Genomic DNA, 23682 nt, shown 5'->3' with positions numbered 1-23682 from the left:
ATTTGATGAATTTTTTTTGTCTTAATGGCATTTATGCCTTTTTCTCTGTATATTTTTTAAAAATGTGTATTGCAACAATGTCTTTATAAAGTGTCATTATCTTTGGATGTTAATCTGCAGCATTCCTCTTCAGTCTATTCTCGGGTCTCAGTGTTTTGAAGTCCAGCATCATCTTTTCTGCTATTTAGTCAGTTTTAGCCAGTATTTAGCCAGTTCAGCTGTCATGCATGCCGGCACATTCATAAAATGTTAAAATAATTTTAATTTTTAAACAAGCCGCAATAAAGGACTAAATTATCATAATTTCACGTTACACACCTAATGTCACATTTTAACTCCACGGACTTCAATATTTTCCCAACATTTTGGGTTTCACACGATGACTTGAACTTCAGGTATTCCAATATCTGAAAAAAAAATCCTAACTTTATTAAAGCCATGAAATCTAAATAGTGGTTGCATTCAAAAGATCAAACTTCAAGGCTTTGGTTTTGTCAGAACTCCTGTTGTGGTCATCTTAAATGTCACCTAGTGGTGGGTCTTTTAATGAGAAACTAGTTGACTGATATCTTGATTGTTTAGTTAAATTCAAGGCTAATTAGTGGAAAAATTGTCAGTGTCCCACTGTTTCTTGTCATTTCTAATTGAGATAGGTGGTGGTGTAACTTCAGGTGAAATGATGGGCATGAATTAATGGATCTTCAGATGGATTTTCTGGTTTAATGACCAAAAATAAATGAAACCAACATCCTCTGTCCCTTTTCCCTGACTATAATAGTAATGTCTCACAGGCACAAGCAATCCTCTGGCGATTCATTTCTCGAAGGTTAGCACTGACATGTTACTTGACCATAAGAAGTGATCTGACACTTGACCATAATTTTCAGTACAGGTGCAGTGACAGAAAGCAAAAGCCTTTGCTGTTTTTTTAAATCCTGACATGACCAGGGGTAATGAAGACTCCCAGTTGCTATATTGAGTAAAATCAATATTAATATAAAACAAAATTAAGCTTGGAAAATGATGATCGGTACCTTGTTACCTGCTCTACTTGGAACTTCAGTGGAGCTTGATAATGTCATCATTAGTCATGGATTTGTGTGGCAGTAAAAATATATTGGAATTTGAATTGGTATTTGGGTGATGTTTACAAGATTTTTTTTTAATCTCCAGCACTTCAAAAGGTTTGGATGAATTCAGCTTTAGTCATTATTTGTGTTTTCTCTCATTTTAGGTCTCAGCATTTTCAACATGGGAGAAGGAACTTCATAAGATTGTTTTTGATCCGCGATATCTCCTCCTTAATCCAAAGGAGAGAAAACAGGTAAAAAAAAGATAGTGTTTGACCAAGAGAAGGTTATCACAACATAGGACCCATTAAAATTTGGGAGCAGAAAAATACCAGTGTATTCTTCTCCATTCTGCTCTATTTCCTTAGAAGACTTGTGATTCAGTTTCCTAAGAACTGGTAAACATCCAAAACCTTGACAGGTCACATTTGATGTGCAATAAGTGTTGAAGAGTTGGATACAAACATGATCTTGATGTCAGGTGGCATTTCCCAAGTCTTTCATTCCCTATTTGACATATTCGCACCACTTAAAATGGCTTTAATTTTAAAAAGTGAATTAAATTTTAAAAATGTGAATTTATTTCACTCACTACCAAATAATTAAAACCCACTAAAATGAAGTACAAAAGTAAAGTTCCATCATGTTAGCAACCCTAGATTTATCACTCATTACATAGTTCCTTGGCATTCACTGAACATCTGACCTTCAGCCAGTGGAATTAATTCCGTCTCCACCAAGAAGTTTGTTGCTGTTGAAGGGAGAAGCCTCATATTGAGAGAAACACCAGGAAAGAATGGAGGGAGGGGAGGATTCCTTGCTTGGGTTGGAACTTGGGTGAGATGTATTATCAGTGGAATTTTGCTTCATAATTTTGAGCAGTCTTTTGATCATTGTTCAAAATTGTAAAGAACCTGTGCAGCGAAGGAAAAAAAAAAGCTGCCATTGGCAGAAGGATCAGGAACTAGTAAAGATTTAAAGTCTGACCAAACAAATGAGGTAACAGTAAAACCTTTCTCACATGGTGTATAGTTATCTGGAAATCCCTGTCAAATAAGCAGAAGCAGATTCCATTTTTATGATTAAATAGAAGAGGAAACATGAAAGATGGGGCAATGGAAAACATGGTAGGGATTAGGAATTCTTGCTCGTGTCCTAGAAGAGCGACGTTGATATGCTCTGTGCTGTGATAATTCGTGGTTCTCCAAGAATATTCTTTAACGTGCAAGTGAAAAGAAGGAATATTGATTTTAGGATGTGGGTTTTAATTTCCCAGTAGATAAAATCTATCATCTTCACTGAAGGTTGTATTTGACAAGAATGTAATTTCTTGCATTAAACTGTTTATTACTTTAACTGGGCACACTTTCAGCTCCCCAAGCTCTGAAATTGCTTCCCTAAACTGCCTTAAATTATAGTTGTAATTTCCTTGTGTGTTTTATTTTTCTAAAGTGATCATATCAATTTCAAATTTATCATTTGACTGTACATGTACAACCAAAACAGCATTTAACCAGACCACAGTGTGCACAATACATAGTGCATAATAATCACATATATACATAAATATATGATTAAAGTAAATATTATATAAATATTTTGGAATGATTTAGTCATTTATAGGATATTGTTCAGCAATTTTGCAGCCAGGGATTCCTGATTTTGTTGATCCTGTGCCTCTTGCCTGATGATAATATAGTGTGAAAGATTGTGTGCTGGGTGGAAAGGGTCCTCAAGAATCTGAGCCCTATTTAAACAAAACTCCAGGTGAATGTGGTCAAAAGAGGAAAGGGAGATCCCAGTGATGATCTCACCTGTTGTTTGCACCCAACTGATAGATTTAATCTTATCCCAAAAACTCGTGATGTAATATTTAATCTTTGTAACAAAGACAATAGATCATCATCCATTCTTCCTGATCCTTACTGCCGTCCAATATTTTGAGATGTTCTACTGCTGTAAAGATGGAATTAGAGTGGTCATTTCCAGTTTACTCACTACATGGGCAAGCGTTTGATGTTGGCACAGGCTGATAAAAGTGGAAATACACAATTGCTGATATTTACTTAAATGTAACAGTTATCTGAAGAATTATAATTCAGGTTCAGCTGTATTATATTCCTGTAAGATACTTAAAATCTGCTCATTATTGGCCAGCAAGCTTGATTTGATCTGGTGACTGAATAAATAGCACAAAGAAGAAAAATGTGTGCATCCTGCTTTACCAGTTTTTAATAAGTATATCTTGAAATTCTATTCAAAAATGCGTGCAATGTGACACAACAGGTGTTTGATCAGTATGTGAAAACTCGAGCTGAGGAAGAGCGAAAGGAAAAGAAAAACAAACTACAGCAATCAAAGGAGGATTTTAAAAAATTACTGGAGGATGCAAAGTTAACACCCAGGCAAGTGTCTTATCCATTCTCCAAATGTGTGTGTGCTGGCACTGAATGTTCATTCCTAACTGGTTTTGTCAGTTGGCCACATTGGAGAACATCTGGAGTTTTATGAAGATCAGATCAGGTTTCCTTTCCTTGAAAACCCTCATTATCTCTGTGGTGTCCTTTAAGTGATGTTCTTAACTTGAAATCCTTGAGGTACATAATTGAGATATTATTAACTTTTAATTAACTTCAAGGGCTGTGGAAATTGTGCCACTGAAAATTTGCAAATTACTTTTTAAGTACTGGTTCACATTTTTGTCTGGTAATTCAGTGAAGGATTTAACCATCCTTTTGCTTTTACCACTGTTCTTGCTATCAAACCAAGTTCTGGCACTCAGTTTCCTTCTGAGGGTAGCCCTAATAATGCACTTGCTACAGACTTCTTGTATCACCAACATCTCTTTGAAATTTACTATTTACTGTGGCAGAGCAATTCATAATGGGTAAATATTGCTGTTGAGTTCAGTCAAGTTTGAGGTTTTGCTATAGGTTCATCACCATAAAAAAATCCCAATGTCTCTACTCTTTTGATACATTCCACCCATGGTCTCCATGTGGAGTCCACCTTAGAGCAGCTATAGCTCCCCTAGGATTCTGCTCAAAGTTTGTGGGCCCCTTCCCTGTGAAGCAGTCGTTTTGATTTCTTCCATACTTTTCTCCTTCAGTTTACATTTTTTATTAAAATATTTGTGTGAGATGAAAAGAAAAGGCTTTTATTTATATGTGCTATGGCCCCCAGGAGGACCATAGAGCCCCTGTTGAGAATAGCTGCTCTTGAGCACTAACAACTTCCATGCTGATGACTCTGCTCAGATTCTATGCCAGGATAAACATTATGGCCTTACATTTTTCTTGCTTCAAATATGTTGTGTATTTTGATTGCTCCAACTATCAGGGAAGTTCAGAAGCATTGCCTAAACTTGACAGTTTGACGGACTGTTTTCTCAGCTGTTATTTGGTGGAGATGTTTTTGATTGACTTGCGTGATCTTGTTACAGTGTATGATTTGGTGCCATGCAAGGTCTAATTGATTGGAACCAGAGCGCTCTCAGCACATTTGGCCTTCCAGATCATATTAGGAAATCTGAGAGGTGATGGAAAGTTGCAGCAAAATTTAGGTCCTGAAATAGGGGACCCTGTTTTGGAGCAGATTGGCAGCTCACTGATAAGCCCACTAGACTGGATAGAAATACCCTCTTTTATAGCCACTCTGAGGAATCAAGGATAATTTTTATCTATTCTGGTTTTAGTGGATCTCAGATGGACAGTGTGGGGACTGCATCCCCTCTTGTGGAAGAGACAGGTGGTTATTTTCAAGGTGAGGTGGACCATAGGTTGCATTGGCAAGGTGCTTCTTGTGCAGGGTCTGAGCTGAGCTGCTGGTACATGGCCACAATGTTCTTTATATCATTCAAAATGTTATTTCTCCACTTTGATCATAGGCTAATGACTCACAGAAAGAAAGGGGAATTTTGCACTGCTTCAAGAAAGTTTTGAACACATCTTTCAATCTCTTCCTCTGTCTTGTAACTTCTCTTGACAGAGCTCTGAATAGCTGCCTACTCACTGGGAAGAGAACCTTTCTAAGGTCAGGTGGCTTTGGATCAATTCCTTTGTGGAGTTCTGCCTGCTACTGAATTGTTTGGTTTTCATAAAATGCCAAAAATCTTTCACCGATGGCAACAGAGTAGCTCTAGATGCAGGTACCACAAAATGGTTATTATCAAGCCTTGATTTTACACCATACGTAATATTTTCACAAATAGGAGAAAGACTACTTTGACTGGAAAATTCTTCCCCTGAACTTGCTCATTTATTGACTGGTATCATAAAATGCATTAATATTAGTCTTCTGTTTTAAGTATTAACTATATAACAATTTACAGCACAGAATCAGGCCAGTTCAGCCTTGTAAGTCCATGCCGAACATCTCCCACCTAGTTCCACTGACCTGCATTTGACCCATAACCCTCCATACCTCTCCTGTCTATATATCGATCCAACTTTTCCTTGAATTTTAACTTCAATCTCGCTTCTACCACCTCTGCTGGAAGTTCATTCCACACCACCATCTGTGTGAAGAAATTCCCCCTCATGTTTCCCCTAAACTTTTCCCCCTTTACTCTCAATCCATGCCCTCTTGTTTGAATCTCCCCCACTCCCAATGGAAAAAGCCTGTCCATATTGACTCTATCTGTCCCCCTTATAATTTTGAATACCTCTATCAATTCACCCCTCAATCTTCTTCACTCCAGGAAATAAAGCCTGCTCAACCTTTCTGTTACTCAAACCTTAAAACCCTGGCAACATTCCCGTCAACCTCTTCTACACTCTCTCTATTTTGTTTATATCCTTCCTGTAATTCAAAGGCCAAAACTGCACACAGTATTCCAAATTTGGCCTCACCAATGCCTTATACAACTTCAACATAACATCCCAACTCCTGTATTCAATATTCTGATTTATGAAAGCCAACATACTAAATGTCCTCATCACCACCCAAATCCACATGTGATTCAACTTTCAGGGAATTGTGTACCATGACTCCTAAATCCCTTTGTTCCACTGTACTCCCTAATTATCTACCATTTAACATGTATGACCTATTTTGATTAGTGCTACCAAAATGTAGCACCTCACATTTATCAGTATTAAACTCCATCTGCCATCTTTCAGCCCACTCTTCTAACTATCTTGTATCATCCTGTAAGCTTTGATAATCTTCCTCGCTGTCCACAACACCTATTACAACTATTTGGAAAGACTGGGATTGATTCAGAGGAGTCCGCATGATTTTGTACGTCATAGATCATGTTTAAAAAATCTTAGTTTTTCAAGGAGGTTACTAAAAAGGTTGATGAGGGGAAGGCTGTGGATGTTGTCTATTTGGACTTTAATAAGGCTTTTGACAAGGTTCCCCATAAGAGGTTAGTAAGGAAGGTGGAACCATTAGGTATCATGATGAAGTAGTGAAATGGATTCAGCAATGTTTGGATGGGAGATCCAGAGAGGAGTGGTGAAGAATTGTTTGTCGAATTGGAGGCTAGTGTTGAGTGGAGTGTCTCAGGGATCTGTACTTGGCCCACTGCTTGTTTGTCATATATTAACAATCTAGATGATAGGGTGGCAAATTGGATTAGTAAATTTGTAGATGATACAAAGTATTCTCGTAGATCACATAGCCTTTTGCTAGGTTACAACAGTTTTCCATGGAAACTCTTGAACTTCATATTGCAGGAGCACATTTTGAAATTTAATGAGGAATTTGAATTTTTAGATCTTTGTGAATGTTTTTTATCATTCATGTAGAAATTAATTAGATTCTTGTAATCAGCGTGATTTAAAAGATTGAAGCTGCTAAACACTATTATCTTGTAAATTGATATTTAAATTGTGTGATATCTCTAGGTGAGATATGTGGATGTCTCAAATAATCAGACCTAATGTGCAAAGAACCAGTGTGGCTTTCAGTGGTGTAAATGGGGAAAGAAGTCCCTTGGTCTCCTATGCTGCTGAGTTTTGTAGTCTGATTGAAACTTCAATTCCCAGTTTATCACAGTATGAGCATTTCCATCCAAGGAAGCATTTGTGCTACTGGGAAGAGTATTGTAAAAACTGACCCAAGTTCACTTGTTCTTCAGTTGCAAAATAATGGATTGCCTTGGATATTTAAATCCAATAGAGAATATTGTGCAGTTGAGAAAATGTTTATTGGGCAGTGAATAGCAAAAGTAATAATTATTACTGCAATAGCAATAATAATATCCATAGCAGCCTTTTCAAATAAAAAAAAGCATGCAAGAGTATTGTCAAATATGAGCATAATCTTTGAATTTTAAATTAAACAATTGAAAAAGAAAAAAAAAGCATTTAAATCTGACCAAATCTGACCCAGAAAAGTGTTTGACATGGAAATATGCAAAGTATTAAAGCTTGCAGAATAAAAGTGGCAAATGGGGCTGCAATTATTTCCTCATTTTTAAATGAAACTCTTGTTACTGCATTATACTTATTCTGCATCTCATCTGAATTCTTTATTGGCAAATTTACGTTCCTAGATCCACATTTAGTGACTTTGCTTCCAAATATGGCAAGGACTCCCGATTCAAGGCCATTGAAAAGATGAAGGATCGGGAAAGCATGTTTATCGAGTTTATTACCAGCATGAGGAAGCGTGAAAAAGAAGACTCGAAGAGTCGCACAGAGAAGGTAAGGTGGTTGTGGTTCCGGTGGTGTGAGTGGTGAGAGCGTGATTGTAAGAGATGCCAGACCCTCCCCACAGAAATCAAGCTAACTGAAAACTTCATTTTTAATGAGTGCTTATATATTTCAGAGTGCACTTTTATGTTTAGGCTTCCTGGCAGCTTTTGAGGGGAAAAAAATCTAGTGTGTAAATGAGCATGCATCAAAACTAAAGGTCATGTATTAAAAAGTAATGAGATTTGAATGCCATGTGGCTGTGATATCAAGAGCCCTGGGGATGTGGCTTCTACTGTGAGGCAGCTTGGCAGGGAGGTGGCGTCAATAACATTATGATAGCAACACATTGTAAGCCTTCCGGAAGTCCCTGTGTGTTGTGCGAATGAGATTATTTCAGCCTCTGAAGCCTAATCATTTATGACATTTGCAAACAGGAGTTTGTTAAGTAACTGCTATTCGTGTCAATTTTTTCCAGAAATTGTACAAGAAATTAAAAAATGAATGTTAACATTTGATTACATTTGCTTTAAAGTCTTAACTGAAGTTGCTTATAATGGTTATGCTTTTCAGAGGGTAATTTGTTAAATGGTTTTGAAAATAATTAATAATCTTGCCTAATTTAAATGTTATTACTGAATTGTAATTTTTACATGTAAATGTTTTTATTTGAATATTGCATGTTAATTTTCAAAAATTGCCATAGAAATTGTAACTTGTTGATTTTTTGCATTTTGATGTTTTCTAAAGCCCGTTGTAACCATTTTATGTATTCTGTTTCATAACGAGAATAGTCTTTACAGTTTTGTGCTGTGCGGCCTATCAATCAGTTCAGTCTGACAGCTGTCAATCACTGACAAAGTATTATGGGAATCCCTAGTGAGGAAAGAATTGGTGTTTCTCTGTGTGGTGACTTTAGCCTCCCGCAGCTCTGGTACTTTACATTTTTTTAGTTCTTTTCCTTGTGAAGTGCAAGTTGTGCCCAGAAATGTGTTAAGACAAAACAATCAAAAAAGATCTGGATAGAACCAGATCAAGTTCATTCTTTGACTTTTTAAATTTTACTGCTAACTTTTGTAAAGTAAAGATATTTTAACTTGTGTTTTTATTTAATGTAATCCTGTTTAAAATTTAACAAGTTACAAACTTAATGGTATGGAAACATGTTGTGAAGCTTTCTGAGTCCCATCCGTCCCTTAATGCAGAGCCACAAAAATAGCTACTTAGATTACAAAAATAAATTACTTTCTTCAGAGAATGTGCTCCACCTTTCTCCATTGTCTAATATCCAAAGATGTATTGATCTCTGTGTTGGATAAACTCAAGGACTGCCCCTCCACTACCCTCTTAGCATAGAATTCTTGAGATCCATTCTGTCTGGGTTTAGAAATTTCTTATATTCTAAGTTCTAAATGACCATCTTAAGATTCTAACTTCAGACTCAAGACACTCCAGTCAAAGGTAAATTCATTCCTGCATCCACCCTTTCATCCTTGGTGGAGGGGGGGGTGGGGGTGGAAATAAATGAGAATATTCCAATGACATGACCCAACTTTACATTCCAGAGAATATGAAAATAAAAAAATATATCCAGGGTCTGTAAATCTGAAACATAAAATGTAAGAAACACTGAGAAGGTGAGGCAACGTCTTTGAGAGAGAAAGATGCCATTAATATTTCTGGTTGAAGACTCATAAGCAGAGGTGTAGGCCCAGATCAAAGGATGATCTTGCTCTATCACAAGTACATCTTTCCTTAGCTGGAGAAACTGGATGTGTCACGCAATATTCAAAGTACATTATACTTTAAGTGAGATACATTTTCTCTCCTATTCAAATCACCTTACAAATCACTGTTGGGCACTTTAATTATTTGCTTCTACCTGCACATTAATTTCAATATACCCAGACTGCACAATAACTATCAACCTATCACCAATTAAAATACTGTACTTTTCTGTTTCTTAAATCAAAGTGGACATTTTTCCCCTTTATATTCCATTTATTTCATCCCCACTAATAGACTTAACCTGCCTAACTCCTGCTTCTAGTTCATAAACATATTTCTCACAACTATCATTGCTACCCACCCTAGTATTATTAAGCAAATGTGATTGGCAATTTTGTTGGTGTTTGAGGAGATTGTCACATGGTAACCAGTGGATGTGAACTTTCAAGAGGCCTTCTATAAATTACATGCTAAATATGAGTAAATAAAATGAGAAGATATGAGACTGGTGAAAAATAAACTGGCTAGATGGAAGAATGGTTAACAGGGAGAATGCAATAGAAATAAATCTGTGATTTTGGTAGGAAAGCTGCATATTCTAAGTGTGCCACAGGGATCAGATCACCTGTTCATAATCTAAATTGATAACTTGGATTAATGGGCCATGTGTAATACTTCCAGGTTTACTAATGATGCAAAGATGGGGAGAAATGAAAGTCAGTCTCTACATGATCTTAATCTTAACACTGAATCTTTAAAAAAAAACAGGAATTTGAATAAATTTATAAATTTTTAGCCTTAAGCACAGAAATTAATCACACTGTAGACTCAGCAAGCTTCATGTAACTATACCAATTATTCATGTAATTTCAGTCTCATTTTATGCTTGCTTGTTTTATGTAACCAAAACCAAGTAGCTTGCATTAAAGTTGCCATTTATTGATTTAATTTTGTACTGAAAACCTTTAAGTTAACTGGAGTGTTCAAAGTATTTAAAACATTGATTGGTTTCCAATGATTGTCGTGCATAACTTTTTCTAAACAAAAATCCAGCTGTTAAATATGTATAAAATACATGTAGAGATATTTATTTTGTGTTTAACGTCAGCCATCTTGTCCATAAAATTGTCTTAAGCTATTGCTTAACATTACAATTATCCTTAATTGATCGAGTCCATTTTTATGGAGGTGGATGGTATATAGATGGGTTCCTGTGAGAAACCGGGTTTTGGATCAAGTACTAAATTCTTGATTTAATTTGCAGTTGGTTACACTTAATTTAAAATTGGTCAGTCTTTTTTATTCCTCCTCTTAAAACTGGGTGCTGACCAGTTTGGCACCTTTGATACTCTGGTCTTGTCCATGTGAGTTGTTGTCATTAGCTGCCACCTTAAGCACCTCCTCTAGCTGCAGCACTGTTGACCTAGCACTGGACATAGCCACTCCAGATTTGAGTGTGCCATTGACTGGTGGTGTGCAGTGCATGGTTGCTCAAGTTGAAGGAGGTTGCGTGTGGTGTTAGTGACTCCAGTTTTTTTTTTTGACACAAATATGTGTAAAAATAATTAGTATTTCCATGGAAAATTTTTAAAACCAAATTTTACATTATTCAGACTATTAATTAAATCGGCTTTGTTGACTTTGACAAATTCAAATACATATCCAACCACCCTGTCCAAATAAAACAAAATAAATAGATCTAATTCTATAAAATGCTTCTTAGTATTCATGCCTGAAGGCACATTTTGTTAGTTTCAGTTTAGAGTATATATTCACTTTCAATGTGAGGTAAGTCAGTAAGCTAGTGATAACTAAAATTTCAAAATTGCTGAACTGCATCCTGATTTTCTGTATTCATTTCTGCTCCATCCACTCTATAATCTACGAATCAAAACTGAGCAGATAAAAGGCAACTTTTTCGATATGCTATCCGAGCACCATCTCGACAGTCAGTTACGCTGGAGCAAAGTAAAGGAGAAATTTGAAAGTGACTCGCGGTACAAAGCCGTGGATAGTTCTGGACTAAGGGAGGATTTCTTTAAACAGTACATGGAGAAACTGGCCAAGGTAAGCAAGTATCCAAGTATTGCTTTCAAATGGCTTAGTGAGTAGGTGATGATGTGGAGAGTTTATTGCTATAACTGCCATGCACTGAAATTTTTGTTGAAACCACACAGGAACACCAGATACAACAGCTATAATAGCATAAATTAAATTACCTTAGCCGTCCGCTACGAAGAAACACACACACACACAATCGCAGTGTGGGAGGATAAGCTCTGACTTTATTGAGTCTGGAAATGCTCCTTTTATACAGTCGAAGTTCCTGCCATTTGGTTGATAGGCTGACATCACCGCCCGTGGGAATATTCTTGCATATGAATACTCTTCTTCCCCAGCCTGGTGTTACTCTAGGCTATTTCAGGTGGCCAGAATACCCCGATATTAAAGCCGCATATTCTACCCTTATGCGGGCTGTCAGGAAGGCCACCTGAAAGAGCAGGCCGCTCCTCCAAGGCGCACTTTCCAACCCTCCTCCAAGAGGGATAATGGCTGGAGCACTGAAGTCCCTCTAGGCACCTGAATGCAGCCGCTTGAAAGCAGCTGCTAAGGGCCGGGCTGATGACAATCAGCTGGCAACCCAATTCCCCGCTGCCTAACAGCCCCGCAGCGACTGCCCCTGCCCCAAAATCCCAAAAGGACAGGAGCTGGAGTGCACTCCGAAGCGCCTCTCCTACACCTGTCCCTTTCAGGTGGACAGTGCAGTGCTTTCAGGGCTGCCACATGAGCGACCATTCCACAGGTCTGCATTTGCTACTGCAGGCGCATTCTTGGTGGATAATGCACCTGAAAGCAGCTTCTGTTAGCTGGGCAGCTTGGCCTATGCCATTTTATGGCTGCTGGTCTCATACTGCCTCCAGCTTCCAACCGTGCCATGCTTGGGGTCACGTTAGTGAGTTATGCTGCTGTTTATTATCGCGAGTTGTGCCAGCTGGATCTCTGCGGTTACGGGCCGCCACATTACCACAATTTCTGCCAAGACAGAAAAATAAATAATATGAAAAGACCTAAATCAGTATTCACAGTTGCAATACACATTCTGGCAGTAGGTCTCAGGTGTTTTGATTAATCTTGTATTTAGGATTTGCCAATGAAATCAAAGCTGCGGCCAGAAGAAGGTGGTGCATTGGCTCCTATTAAATGTATATATATGAAATAATATTTAGTACACAGTTAATAAGATTATTTTTAGAGGCTGAAAGATGGTTATGTAGACTTCTACTGGGGTGTTCTGCCATTCTCTTTGAGTTTTGGATTAGTTGGCTGAGCTTCAGGAGTGAAAAGGACAAATGATATCTTGGTGAGAGTGCACAGAGCAGGTGTTACCGTATGAGTGCCTGCTTTTATTTGTGTGGCATAGCAGCAGCATCACAGCATGCCTGAGGTTTGTACATCCTGTACCTGTCAAAGGCAGCAGGAAGGCAAAAGAAAATTGAGTGAAGAGAGTGATGTTTGACTGATAATAAAGAGAAAAAGAATTTAACTGCTAACAAAGCAATTTGCAAATTCTTTCTATTTTGAGTAATTGAAATGAGGGAAGAGTCTAAAGCTACTAGAGTGCCATTATGTTGTTTCATTCCTGGTTTATCCTCTATGGCCTATTAGTAAGCCCAACCCATTTGGATAAACCATTTGGTTTTCTTCAAGACTACCATAGATTCAAGAAAACTTGCTGCCACCCCACTAACTGGGAATAAGTTCATGCCCATCCTAAAATAACCTTTGGGGGAAAAAATAAACTGCTTCCAAGCTTTATGGTGTGCCTTTGCTATCTTGTGCCTTGGCCACTTTAGGTATCTGCCCAGCAGTGTAAAACAGAAGTTTAACTGTGCTGGAGAGAGTTAAACAACCCTGTCACTGGTGGTGATGGATGAGCAATTTTTAGAAATTCAGCTAGAAGATATGAACATGGAAGTTCCGCTGGGTCATGCATTTCAGCCCATGTGCTAGCTTACCTCCTGAGCAGTTGACAGCATTGTGCTGCCTTACCTACTACCTCTTTCCAACCGAAGTATGTCCTTCCCGATAAATCTTGGTGTTCATTTAAACTTCTTAATTCAAGAAATAGCAATACAGGTTACAATATTTTGTTTTATAAAAGTGGAATTATTGTAAACCCTCTCTGTAACTTTGCCATCTTTTCCTCACAGCACATGGACTCAGATAAGGAGAAGGAACTAGAGCGCCAGGCAAGAATAGAAGCAAGTCTGAGAGAGCGGGAGAGAGAAGTTCTGAAAGCTCGCTCTGAGCAGACCAAGGAAATTGACAGAGAACGTGAGCAACACAAACGAGAGGAAGCCATTCAGAATTTCAAAGCCCTTTTGTCTGATATGGTAATAAGCCCATATGTTTATAATCGACAGCATAAGCTGTCATTTCATCTGAGGAATGCACTGCTGAATAATCTAATTTCTTGACTAATTATCACTTTGAGCGAGTTTGTTTGGTATTTGCATTAGCTGTTAAATGGGGTCAGTTTTAAGCACATTGGTTTATTGTTCCCATCCAGTCCTAATGTAGAAGTTTATATTTCCTTGAGAGCAAAAATTCTGCAGCTAAAATATTGTGAACTGCAAGGCTTGCATTGCTTTGAATTTATTTCCCCTTTTTGCCTTCCAGGAGGCTTCATTTTTTAATTTTTACATTTTGTAATAATAGATTAGGTGTTTCAAAATCTACTTGAATGTTCTTTTTGACTCACCGAATTTGCCAATTACCCATTAATATTCTCTGATTATTCATTGATAACATTACATAATTCTCTCATCCTTGGTAAAACATATAACCTTGTTTCTCTTCATCCATGGATAAAGACTAGTGAATCAGCAGTTATTTATTCCCTTCAGAAACTTCAACTGCAATGCCTCAATACATCTTGACTTTTTTTCCCCCTCATTTGTATGTTTTGAAAATACAATTTAGTCATTTGTGTTCCAGCACCTTTCCTACTTTTTAAAAATTCTTCTCTCTTGATGCTTCAGGTCCGTTCTTCAGATGTTACATGGTCAGATACCAGGAGGTCCCTTCGGAAAGACCACCGCTGGGAATCTGCATCATTACTGGAAAGAGAAGAGAAAGAAAAATTATTCAGTGAACATATAGAGGCTCTTACAAAAAAGAAGAGAGAGCATTTTCGCCAGCTTCTGGATGAGACTTCAGCGGTAAGCATGACTGATTCCTAGTAGATGTGTCACTGGAGGCTGAGGGGATCTAATAGAGGTGTTCAAAATTAAGAGGTGGATAGCAAGAAACCTTTGCCCATGACAGTTATGTCCAAGATCAGTGGATATAGGTTAAAGTGTGGTTCGAGGGGATCAGAGGAGAGCAGATGAAGAAACGTGCAGGGTTCAAGACAGCCACCATCATGGTACCCAAGAGGATGACACTTATAGGCCTCAATGACATCACCCTGTGGCACTGACTATTATGAAATGCTTCAAGCGTCTGGTGATGGAATGCATAAAAGCACACCTTCCAGAGACATTGGGCCTATTTCAATTCGCCTATAGAAGAAACCATTCCACAGATGATGCTATAGCCTTGTCCCTTCACTCTGCCCTGACCCACATGAAGAAAGACACCTCATATGCCAGGGTGCTGTTCATTGACTTCAGCTTGGCATCTGAGGCTTGCTGGGACTCAACACCCCTCTCTGAAACTGGATTCTGGACTTCCTAACAGAAAGACCACAGTTGGTAGCAGAACATCGAGCACTTTCATGCTGAGGACTCGTGCACCTCAGGTCTGTGTGCTTAGCCTTCTTCGATTGGTTCATGGTATTGACCTATGACTGCATCGTCAGATCCAGCTCCAAAAGTGACATCAGGTTTGCAGGTGACAAAACAGGAGTTGGCAACAATGATGAGTTGCACTACAAAGAAAAGGTGGAAAATCTTGTGATATGGTTCAAGTAACAACCTGAGACTCATGGCCAAGATGAAGGAGATGATTGTGGACTTCAGGAGGACCAGAATTGACCATCATCCACTAGTCAACTGTAGAGGAGAGCACTAGATTCTTTGTGCTCTTGAGGCCAATCCACAGGAGCATAAGAGTGAGTCTCCCTCTCCCCTCCACCTCCACACCCCCCCCACAACACCAATTGACATGATCTATAACCATATAACAATTACAGAATGGAAACAGGCCATCTCGGCCCCTTTAGTCCGTACTGATCTAAGTGATCTCCTCTAGTCCCATCTACCTGTATTTTGACCATAACCCTCCAATCCCCTCTCATCCATATACCTATCCAACTTTTCCTTAAATGATAAAATTGACTTTGCTGCGACCACCTCTTCCAGAAGGTCATTCCACTCAGCCATCACTCTGAGTGAAGAAGTTCCCCCTCATGTTACTTCTAAACTTTTGTCTCCTAACTCTTAACTCATTACCTCTTGTTTGAATCTCACCTACCCTCAAGGGAAAGAGCCTATTCACATCTACTCTATCTGTCCCTCTTATAATTTTAAATACCTCTGTCAAATCCCCCCTCAACCTTCTATGCTCCACTGAATAAAGACCTAATTGACTCACTTTCTTTGTAATCTGGATTCTGAAATCCAGACACTGTTTTAGTAAATCTCCTCTGAACCCTCTCTACCTTATTTATATCCTTCCTCATAGTCTCAACATCACTTCCTCACTCCTCTATTCTATGCTTTGATTTCTAAAGGCCCACATACCAAAAGCTTTCTTCACCACCCTATCCACATAAGATTCCACTTTCAAAGAATGATGAACCGATATTCCTAGATCTTTCTGTTCTTCTGCATTCTTCATTGCCCTCCTGTTTACTGCATATGTCCTATTTTGATTATTTTTTTCCAAAATTAAGCACTTCACACTTTTCAGTATTAAACTCCATCTGCCATTTTTCAGTCCACTCTTCTAAACATTCCAAATCCTACCAGGATCATTGTCTGAAGAAAGTGCGCAAAATCATTGAGAACCCAGGATCTTTCAGTTGCTCCTATTGGGAAAGAAATTCTGGAATCTCAGAGCCAGCATCACCAGGCTGAGGAACTGCTTCTTCTCACGGGTAGTGAGAATGCTGAACAACCAAAGTGACTGCTCAGACTAACAATCTAAGACTCTCATTCATGGAAACAATATTTATTTATTTGTATGTAATGTGAATACTTGTCCTGCATATGTATTTGTCTGTATGTGGGTTATGTCTAGTTGTGTGTCTGTGTGTTGCACCGAGGACCGGAGAAAGCTGTTTCATTGGATTGCAATTGTGCCATCAGATGACAATAAACTTGAATTTTTTCACCCAGTGAATATTTCTACTCTGAGAAGGTGGTAGAGGCAGGTCTTCCCACAACCATACAGAATTTGAATTGCCAGAATTAGAATTGCCAAAATGGATTTGATTATAGAAAAAGCATTGCATTTCCAAGCAGGGTCCGCGCAAGCAGGGTCCGCGCAAGCAGGGTCCGCGCAAGCAGGGTCCGCGCAAGCAGGGTCCGCGCAAGCAGGGTCCGCGCAAGCAGGGTCCGCGCAAGCAGGGTCCGCGCAAGCAGGGTCCGCGCAAGCAGGGTCCGCGCAAGTGCTGGAGAAACTCAGCAGGTCAGAAAGCAAAAGCCAGTGATGTTTCGGGCCTGAGCCCTTTGTCATGGGTGCTGAAAGTTGGGCAAAGGCCTGAATTTCCAAATGCTCAGTGCTGCACCACTAAAACTTTCCTAAATGAAGCAGCACAATGCTGAGATGGTGCAAATCTGAAATGCATGCAACATGTGCTTGAGCAGCATTTGTGATGGATTAATGATCACTGACTGTTGTGTGAACTTCTAGTCAGCATTGCCTTGTGAGTTTGTTGCTCACATTTGATCTTTTTGCATTGTAGATTACTCTCACCTCGACATGGAAGGAAGTGAAAAAGGTGATCAAAGAAGATCCTCGCTGTATCAAGTTCTCATCAAGTGATAGGGTAATTGACTTGCTACCAGAATTTCCAAGTGTTTAGTCTTTCATCCAAATACATTTCTGTACTTACTTACTTTTGCTGTCTTTAAGAAAAAGCAGAGGGAATTTGAAGAATATATTCGAGACAAGTACATCACAGCCAAAGCAGACTTTAGAACACTGTTGAAAGAGACCAAATTTATTACTTACAGGTGAGTAATCTCAGCTGATCACAAATAAATGGTTCACAGTGGATAGTTTGAGGGAGGAAATTTCAGAGCCGTGGTGAATTATGGAGTATGGTTAATGAATTATATGTTGATTTAATTTATAAATAAAGCATGGTAAGAGGTCTATCTGGCCCATGAGCCATTGCTGCCCAAATACTCCCACGAGACAAATTAATCAACTAACACCCTACATTTTTTGGAACATGGGACAAAACAGGAGCACCTGGAGGAAACCCACGTGGTCACAGGGAGAGCGTAAACTTACTGATAGTGGTGGATTTGACCCCGGATTGCTGGCACTTCAAAAACATTACACGAACAGGTAAGTTAACTGTGCTGAGGGTTGACCGTTCACTCCCAGAAAGGAAGTACAGGAGCATCAAAACCAGGACTGCTGGGCTGGGAAATAACTTCTTTCCACAGGCTTAGAGATTAACAGTATCCTGTAACCTTGGGTCTTTATAAATGAAACTGATTAACTTATCCCAGAATATTTATACATTTATTTTGATGTATATGATTATTATGTACCTTGTGAGAAGTGTTTTGTGTGTAACTGTGTGCATAGTTGACTGCAGAAATGCTGTTTCATCTGGTTGTATATGTACAGATGATGAACTTGAAAGATGCAGAGTGTATGGAGAGTTGAAATACCAAGTTTTGGTGAGGGGATCCTGAAGGGTGATAAGAACTTATCTTTGAGTCAATTAACCAGTGCATGCTATCAAATAAAAGGGTGAATTAAGTTTGGTACAGTTAAGAAGCATGTACTGGAATCACTAAAGCCTCGAGCACTGTTACTCGGACAAGGGTAAATGGTATAACAGGTGGCCTGGACACTGCTGTATGACTGACTGAATGAGGCAGCAGAGTTGAGTTCTGTTAATGGATGATGAGAAGATGCCTTTACCATTGTTAAACAGTTTTGTCTGGTGATAGTAAAAACCCAGCTTAGGATGTCAACAATGGATGAGGGGGTGAAGCAAAGTTTGATTGGATTTCCTTTTGAGGCGAAAGTGGATAGTCATTATAATATGGATGACATGGGATTTGAAACTGCTCAAGTTAAGAAAAATGACATAGTTGCCAAGAGTCTAGTGTAGTAGTAGTAAGGATAATGAGATGGAATAGATACCTGATGGTATCAAAGAGGACAACTTTAGTCTTAGTTTCATTGAAGCAACTTTAGACCTTTCTTCGACAAGGAGATAGGACTAACAGTCTGGCTGCACTGAGAGGTGCTGTGGTGATGTGGAGCAGATTGTGCACCCATTGTGTATGTGAAACATCTTTTCTGATGATGGCTGAAAGAAATATGTTGCTGAGATGAGAGGTAGTGAGATTGGAAGTAATGTTGGTGAAAGATACAATGGTTGGACCTATTCTCACTGCAACGAGATAGATCAAAGTGCTGGATCTGAGCAAGTCCCCTCTTAGATTGAGGATGGGCTTTGGAGAAGGATGGTCAGCCATCTCAAATGCTTGAGGCAAGTTGAGAGACATCAGGGTTTCAGAAAGCAAGGAGACATTGTTCATGATAAGCAGGTGGCAAATAACAGCAACAGAGAGGCATCTAGTTTGAGATCTGTAAGGTGAGGTCAAAACAAACAGCACAACTGGGTAGTTTAATGTCAGTCAATGCAGAAAATTTTGGGTGTTGGAAAATACAGCTGTGAACCACATTTCTTTCCTTGAGCAGCTGTTTTTTTTTGTTTATATTTGCTGCAAATCAAAATATTATGGGCTTTTATTTTCTCACTTCCTTCTCTCTCTTCTCCCCCCCCCCCCCCCCCCCCCGCAACCCGACCAGATCAAGGAAATTATTACATGAGTCAGATCAGCATTTTAAAGACATCGAAAGGATCCTTCAGAATGACAAGCGGTACTTAGTATTAGAGTGTGTGCCAGAGGAGAGACGCAAGCTCATTATGGCTTATATTGATGATCTTGATCGGCGAGGACCTCCCCCACCTCCTACTGCATCAGAGCCAACCCGGCGATCAGCCAAGTAACACCAAAACTTTCCTGAGCATGAGTAGGCTCCCCATCAACTGAGACTTGTGCATGAGCCATCTGCCAGACTTATCAACGTGTGTGCAGTATTAATGTGTCTGCTTGTCCAGTTTTGTATATAGTATGGACACATTTGTACCAGCTTGTCATCATGTTGAAGTTTTGACTCATCAGTTGTGTAAAATAAGAACTTTTTTAAAAAAAAAACTAGTACAGCTGATGTCAAACTTGCAGTGTGGTCATTTGTCCAACCAAATGGCTGTGCAATACAGCTCTTGTAAAAACTAGCATTTAGTTCCCAGTAATTTTCAAATCAGTCACTGATCTCAAAAGGGGTTTTCTTTGTAACATTTAAGCTTTTACTTGTGTTTAAATGTAAGTTTTCAAAGTGACTTTATTTACTAAGGTGTTGGAAATGTTGCCTAGTTGAAATGTTTACTGCAATAAACCATCTTTTTTTTTCTAAGTTTTGGAATGATTTCTGCTTTGAATTAAGTTATAAATATGGTCAGAAGTATTGTCAATCATAAATTCAAGTGATTTTAGTGGCCGAGTTTAATTAATAAAAGGTGACACTTGCAGTTTGTGGAGATGTTCCTCAGAAACAGTGACCCAAGGTTCAACCCTGACCTCCTGTGCTGGGGGAGTTTGCACGTTCTCCCTGTGATTACATGGGCTTTATCCCACATATAGTGGGTGAGCAGTGAAATTGATGGGAATGTGTGGATATAAGGTTGAATGGGAAATTAATGGGGCAATGGATTTCCCATTAATTAAGCGCCCCCCACCACCCCCAGGTTACAGATAAGGCCTCTGACCAGGGCGACTCTTACTGAGCAGGGATAAGGAGAGACGTTGAAAGTCACTCCAACGGCGAGCGGCATTGACCAGCTCTTCATCCTGGGTGACGCCAAGCCAGGATAAGAGGCTGTTTAGTTATTGTATGGGAAAGATAAGGTAGGAGCATGTATTCAATGTATTTGCTCAAGTTTCTCACATAATCTGAACTTTAGGGGATGTTCAAGGCAAAGATTGATTTGACTATTGACTTTTGCCCTGAATACCCTTTTGTCAAAGCCAATTGCAATATTTAAAATCCTTTGGTTGCTCATGGATTATTCCTCATCTGTCTGTGGACCAATGAACAAATCGGCAATCACGTATAGTTTTCCTATGTGCCTGAGCACACTTCAGGTCTACTGTCCTGCACCAGTTACAGGATTTGGGGTCAGTCAACCTTAACACAATTGGTTACAACGTTTGAGCAATGTGAAAGTATTGTTTTTCTAGCAGGCAACTTAGACCAACACAGTGAAGTGTGGAACAATTTATTTTGCGCCCACAGAGCAACATGTATGATATGTATCACCAGAAATAAAGTGAGACCAAACGGTTAACATTTAAATATTACTTCATATTCAATACATTCTGACAAACCATTACTCTACACATGGAAAATAGGGAGGTAAGGGTGATTTGCACTTGGTCACAGGCATGGATGGATGCACAAGGTCAATTGAGATGACACATTGCAGAAAAAGGGGCCAAGACAACGGCTAAAATACAATATATGCGATAGAGGTATAACCTCAGTGGTAGAGGTTTAAGATAAGGTGGGCTTCTAAAGCCAGGACGCATTGAGCAAAACCACCACCACCGTCACTCACGAGTATTTTTTCACAACGGGTGATACAAGCTAAAGCACATAAAACACAGCGAGACCTTCAGCACGAACGCGCAGTACCTTGTGCGGAATTTCACAATCTTAAAGCGTTCAAATCGGGGTGACGACCCAACAAAAGATTGAGTTGATAAAAAATAATTACATGGTATAGCCTAGACAATATAGATGACTACGGAAAAAACAAGCCGCTTGGATGAAAGTCCATAACTGGTTATTGGGCTGGTGGTGACGGGTTTGCCATTCAATTATTTAATGGGTGACCTGCTTCAATTGTTTCACTTGGAGACATGTTTATTTGCTACAATTAACTGGGCAACTCTACCCCCTCCATCCAGGAACAGCTCCATCCCCGCTGACACGGGTTTTGTCAGCTCAAAACATGTTCATTAATCATTGCATCAATCCTGGAATACCCGATTTGCCAGAACAATTCGGGCAGCCCCCGTTCCTCCTTTTAGAACCAGATTAAGGTACCCTCCCCATCCCGCTTGTAATAGGACTTGGATCCCTGGTAAATATAGTGTCATTTTAATTTTAACCCATCTTACAGAACTGCTAGTGACCACCCCCTCCTTCACATCTTTCCACTGTTCTCCTGGCGCGGAGCGTCTGATCCGCTCTGATGTTCCCAGGGAACAGGATCGGCCTCTTCAGAGGCCACTGTGTTCTCTCTTTCGTGCCAAAACTGTTCCATGTCGGACAGGACGATGTTGTCCGCGGGGCTCTCTGCTTTTCCTTGAGCGAGGTCACTGTCTGGAACTTGGACAGCTTTCTCCTCCTGGCTCCGGGGCAGGTTGGCCGGGTTGATCTCCGACCTGGTCTCCTGGAGTTGGGCGCCTGGCAGATTGAGAGATGCTCGTGGCTTGCTGGAGATCAGTCTTTTCCACAGACCCATGAAACCTTCTTTGAACTCTTCAGACATCACGACGAAGATAAGCGGGTTGAGCGAAGATATGCTGAACACCAGGACTTGAGAGAACAGGATGAAAGCTGCAGGTGGCGAGGGGTCGTCCTTCTGAATGTGTCGAAACCAAAGCCACACCACCCATTCTGGTGCGCACATGACGGCGAAGGCAAGACTGACTCCGAACAGCATCGAGGTCAGTCGCCTTCCTCTGACCTGATTCCGCAGGTTCTGGTTTTTGGCTCCTCTCCGTTTGCATCTCCGAAAAGCCTTCCAGTGATAAGTGAAGGTACAGCACACAGGAAGGCAATACACCAAAGCAGGATACAACTTAGCAAAAACTGTCAGGAAATTGGATGCATGTTCCGGCCAGTCAAGAATGCACATCACCTTCTCCCCTTCGCGGCTCATCCTTGCCAAGAGCCAGTGAGGCACCGAGAGGATTAAGGCAAGCGCCCAGCCGGAGATGAGGAGCGCGGCGACCCTCTGACCCTTGAATTGGACTTGTTTGGACGGATGCGTCACATACATGAAACAAGCTTTGGCCAGCGCAGCGATGGTGAAACTTTTCGCGGCAAGGCAACTCTGGAAAAACCAATCCGCCGCTTTGCAAACGAACCAGCCGAGCACCCAGAATGGCTTGGAGTAAGCAATAGCCCTGAACGGGACGCAGAACATGATGATCAGGAGGTCCGCCGCGCTCAAGTTGAATATTAACGAATTTATCATGGAAGTTCTGCCCTTTTTTGCGTTATTGATCAAAACGGCAACAACGAGGACATTCCCAGCAAAACCGACCAAACAGAGAGCTGCTAAAATCAACGGGATCGCAGTTTGCAGCGGTTTGAGCTCGGTGTTTTGAAACGCTCCGTTCCACTGGGCGATATCATTGGTGCTATTGGCGGCGTTCAGATCGTTCATTTGGACGCCAAGTTTCTCCATGACCGCTGCAGCGGCGTGGATGACTTGCTTCCGCCACGAACGAATCCTCTCCGGAGTCCCTCTGTATTGCCGTGTGAAAACAGCTCAGCCAACTCGACCGGCAAACAGCCGCATGGAGAACTGTTGCCGATTGATTTGCGAAAACCAGTTTCGGTACCTCGGACAGCGACAATTTGCAAGTCTGATAAATAACAGACGGCCTCAGGGGGCCAATTAAAACGTACGTGAAGGGCCACCTACTTCATAAATCATGCATATCATTTCAGGTTCAGACATTAAAATAGCTGAAACCATTTAATCAGCATTGTTAAAGAATTCTATCCGAGATTTTTTAAATTTACTTGATTCTCCACCGTCACCGCCTCATTTCTTTCTGATCAGGATTCTTTCCCAAGTGTCTTAAATGACCCCGGATGTCAAGAGATCTCCTTCTTTCTTCACAGTCCACATTATATTATTGTTCAAGATGTGGAAACGTGTGCCAGGTTCGCAATAGTTT

General features: G+C 40.0%; 2 protein-coding genes across 16 annotated transcripts in view; one reads left to right on the top strand and one right to left on the bottom strand.

The window, feature by feature from the left end:
- Positions 1-20119, top strand: part of tcerg1b (transcription elongation regulator 1b (CA150)) — a 106681-nt gene extending 86562 nt beyond the window's left edge. For 13 of the 15 annotated variants that reach the window (XM_069898984.1, XM_069898977.1, XM_069898982.1 and 10 more), the window contains 9 exons: positions 1235-1324; positions 3357-3475; positions 7573-7723; positions 11342-11506; positions 13651-13833; positions 14482-14661; positions 17352-17435; positions 17522-17622; positions 19451-20119. In XM_069898984.1, coding sequence (XP_069755085.1) covers positions 1235-1324; positions 3357-3475; positions 7573-7723; positions 11342-11506; positions 13651-13833; positions 14482-14661; positions 17352-17435; positions 17522-17622; positions 19451-19652 — 1275 coding nt within the window. In that variant the 3' untranslated portion in view covers positions 19653-20119. Of the gene's footprint in view, positions 1-1234; positions 1325-3356; positions 3476-7572; positions 7724-8505; positions 8645-11341; positions 11507-13650; positions 13834-14481; positions 14662-17351; positions 17436-17521; positions 17623-17857; positions 19384-19450 lie in introns of those variants that run through there. The other 2 variants (XM_069898980.1, XM_069898988.1) reach the window with 2 other exon arrangements.
- Positions 20120-21911: 1792 nt separating this feature from the next.
- Positions 21912-23183, bottom strand: gpr151 (G protein-coupled receptor 151). The gene has a single exon (XM_069899031.1). The coding sequence runs from the start codon at positions 23181-23183 to the stop codon at positions 21912-21914; it is 1272 nt and encodes a 423-aa protein (XP_069755132.1).
- Positions 23184-23682: the final 499 nt, after the last annotated feature.

This window comes from Narcine bancroftii, chromosome 9 (genome assembly GCF_036971445.1).
Source record: "Narcine bancroftii isolate sNarBan1 chromosome 9, sNarBan1.hap1, whole genome shotgun sequence".
Classification (NCBI taxonomy): domain Eukaryota; kingdom Metazoa; phylum Chordata; class Chondrichthyes; order Torpediniformes; family Narcinidae; genus Narcine; species Narcine bancroftii.
Note: the sequence above shows the minus strand (reverse complement) of the source record. Positions and strands in the feature narration are given on the sequence as shown.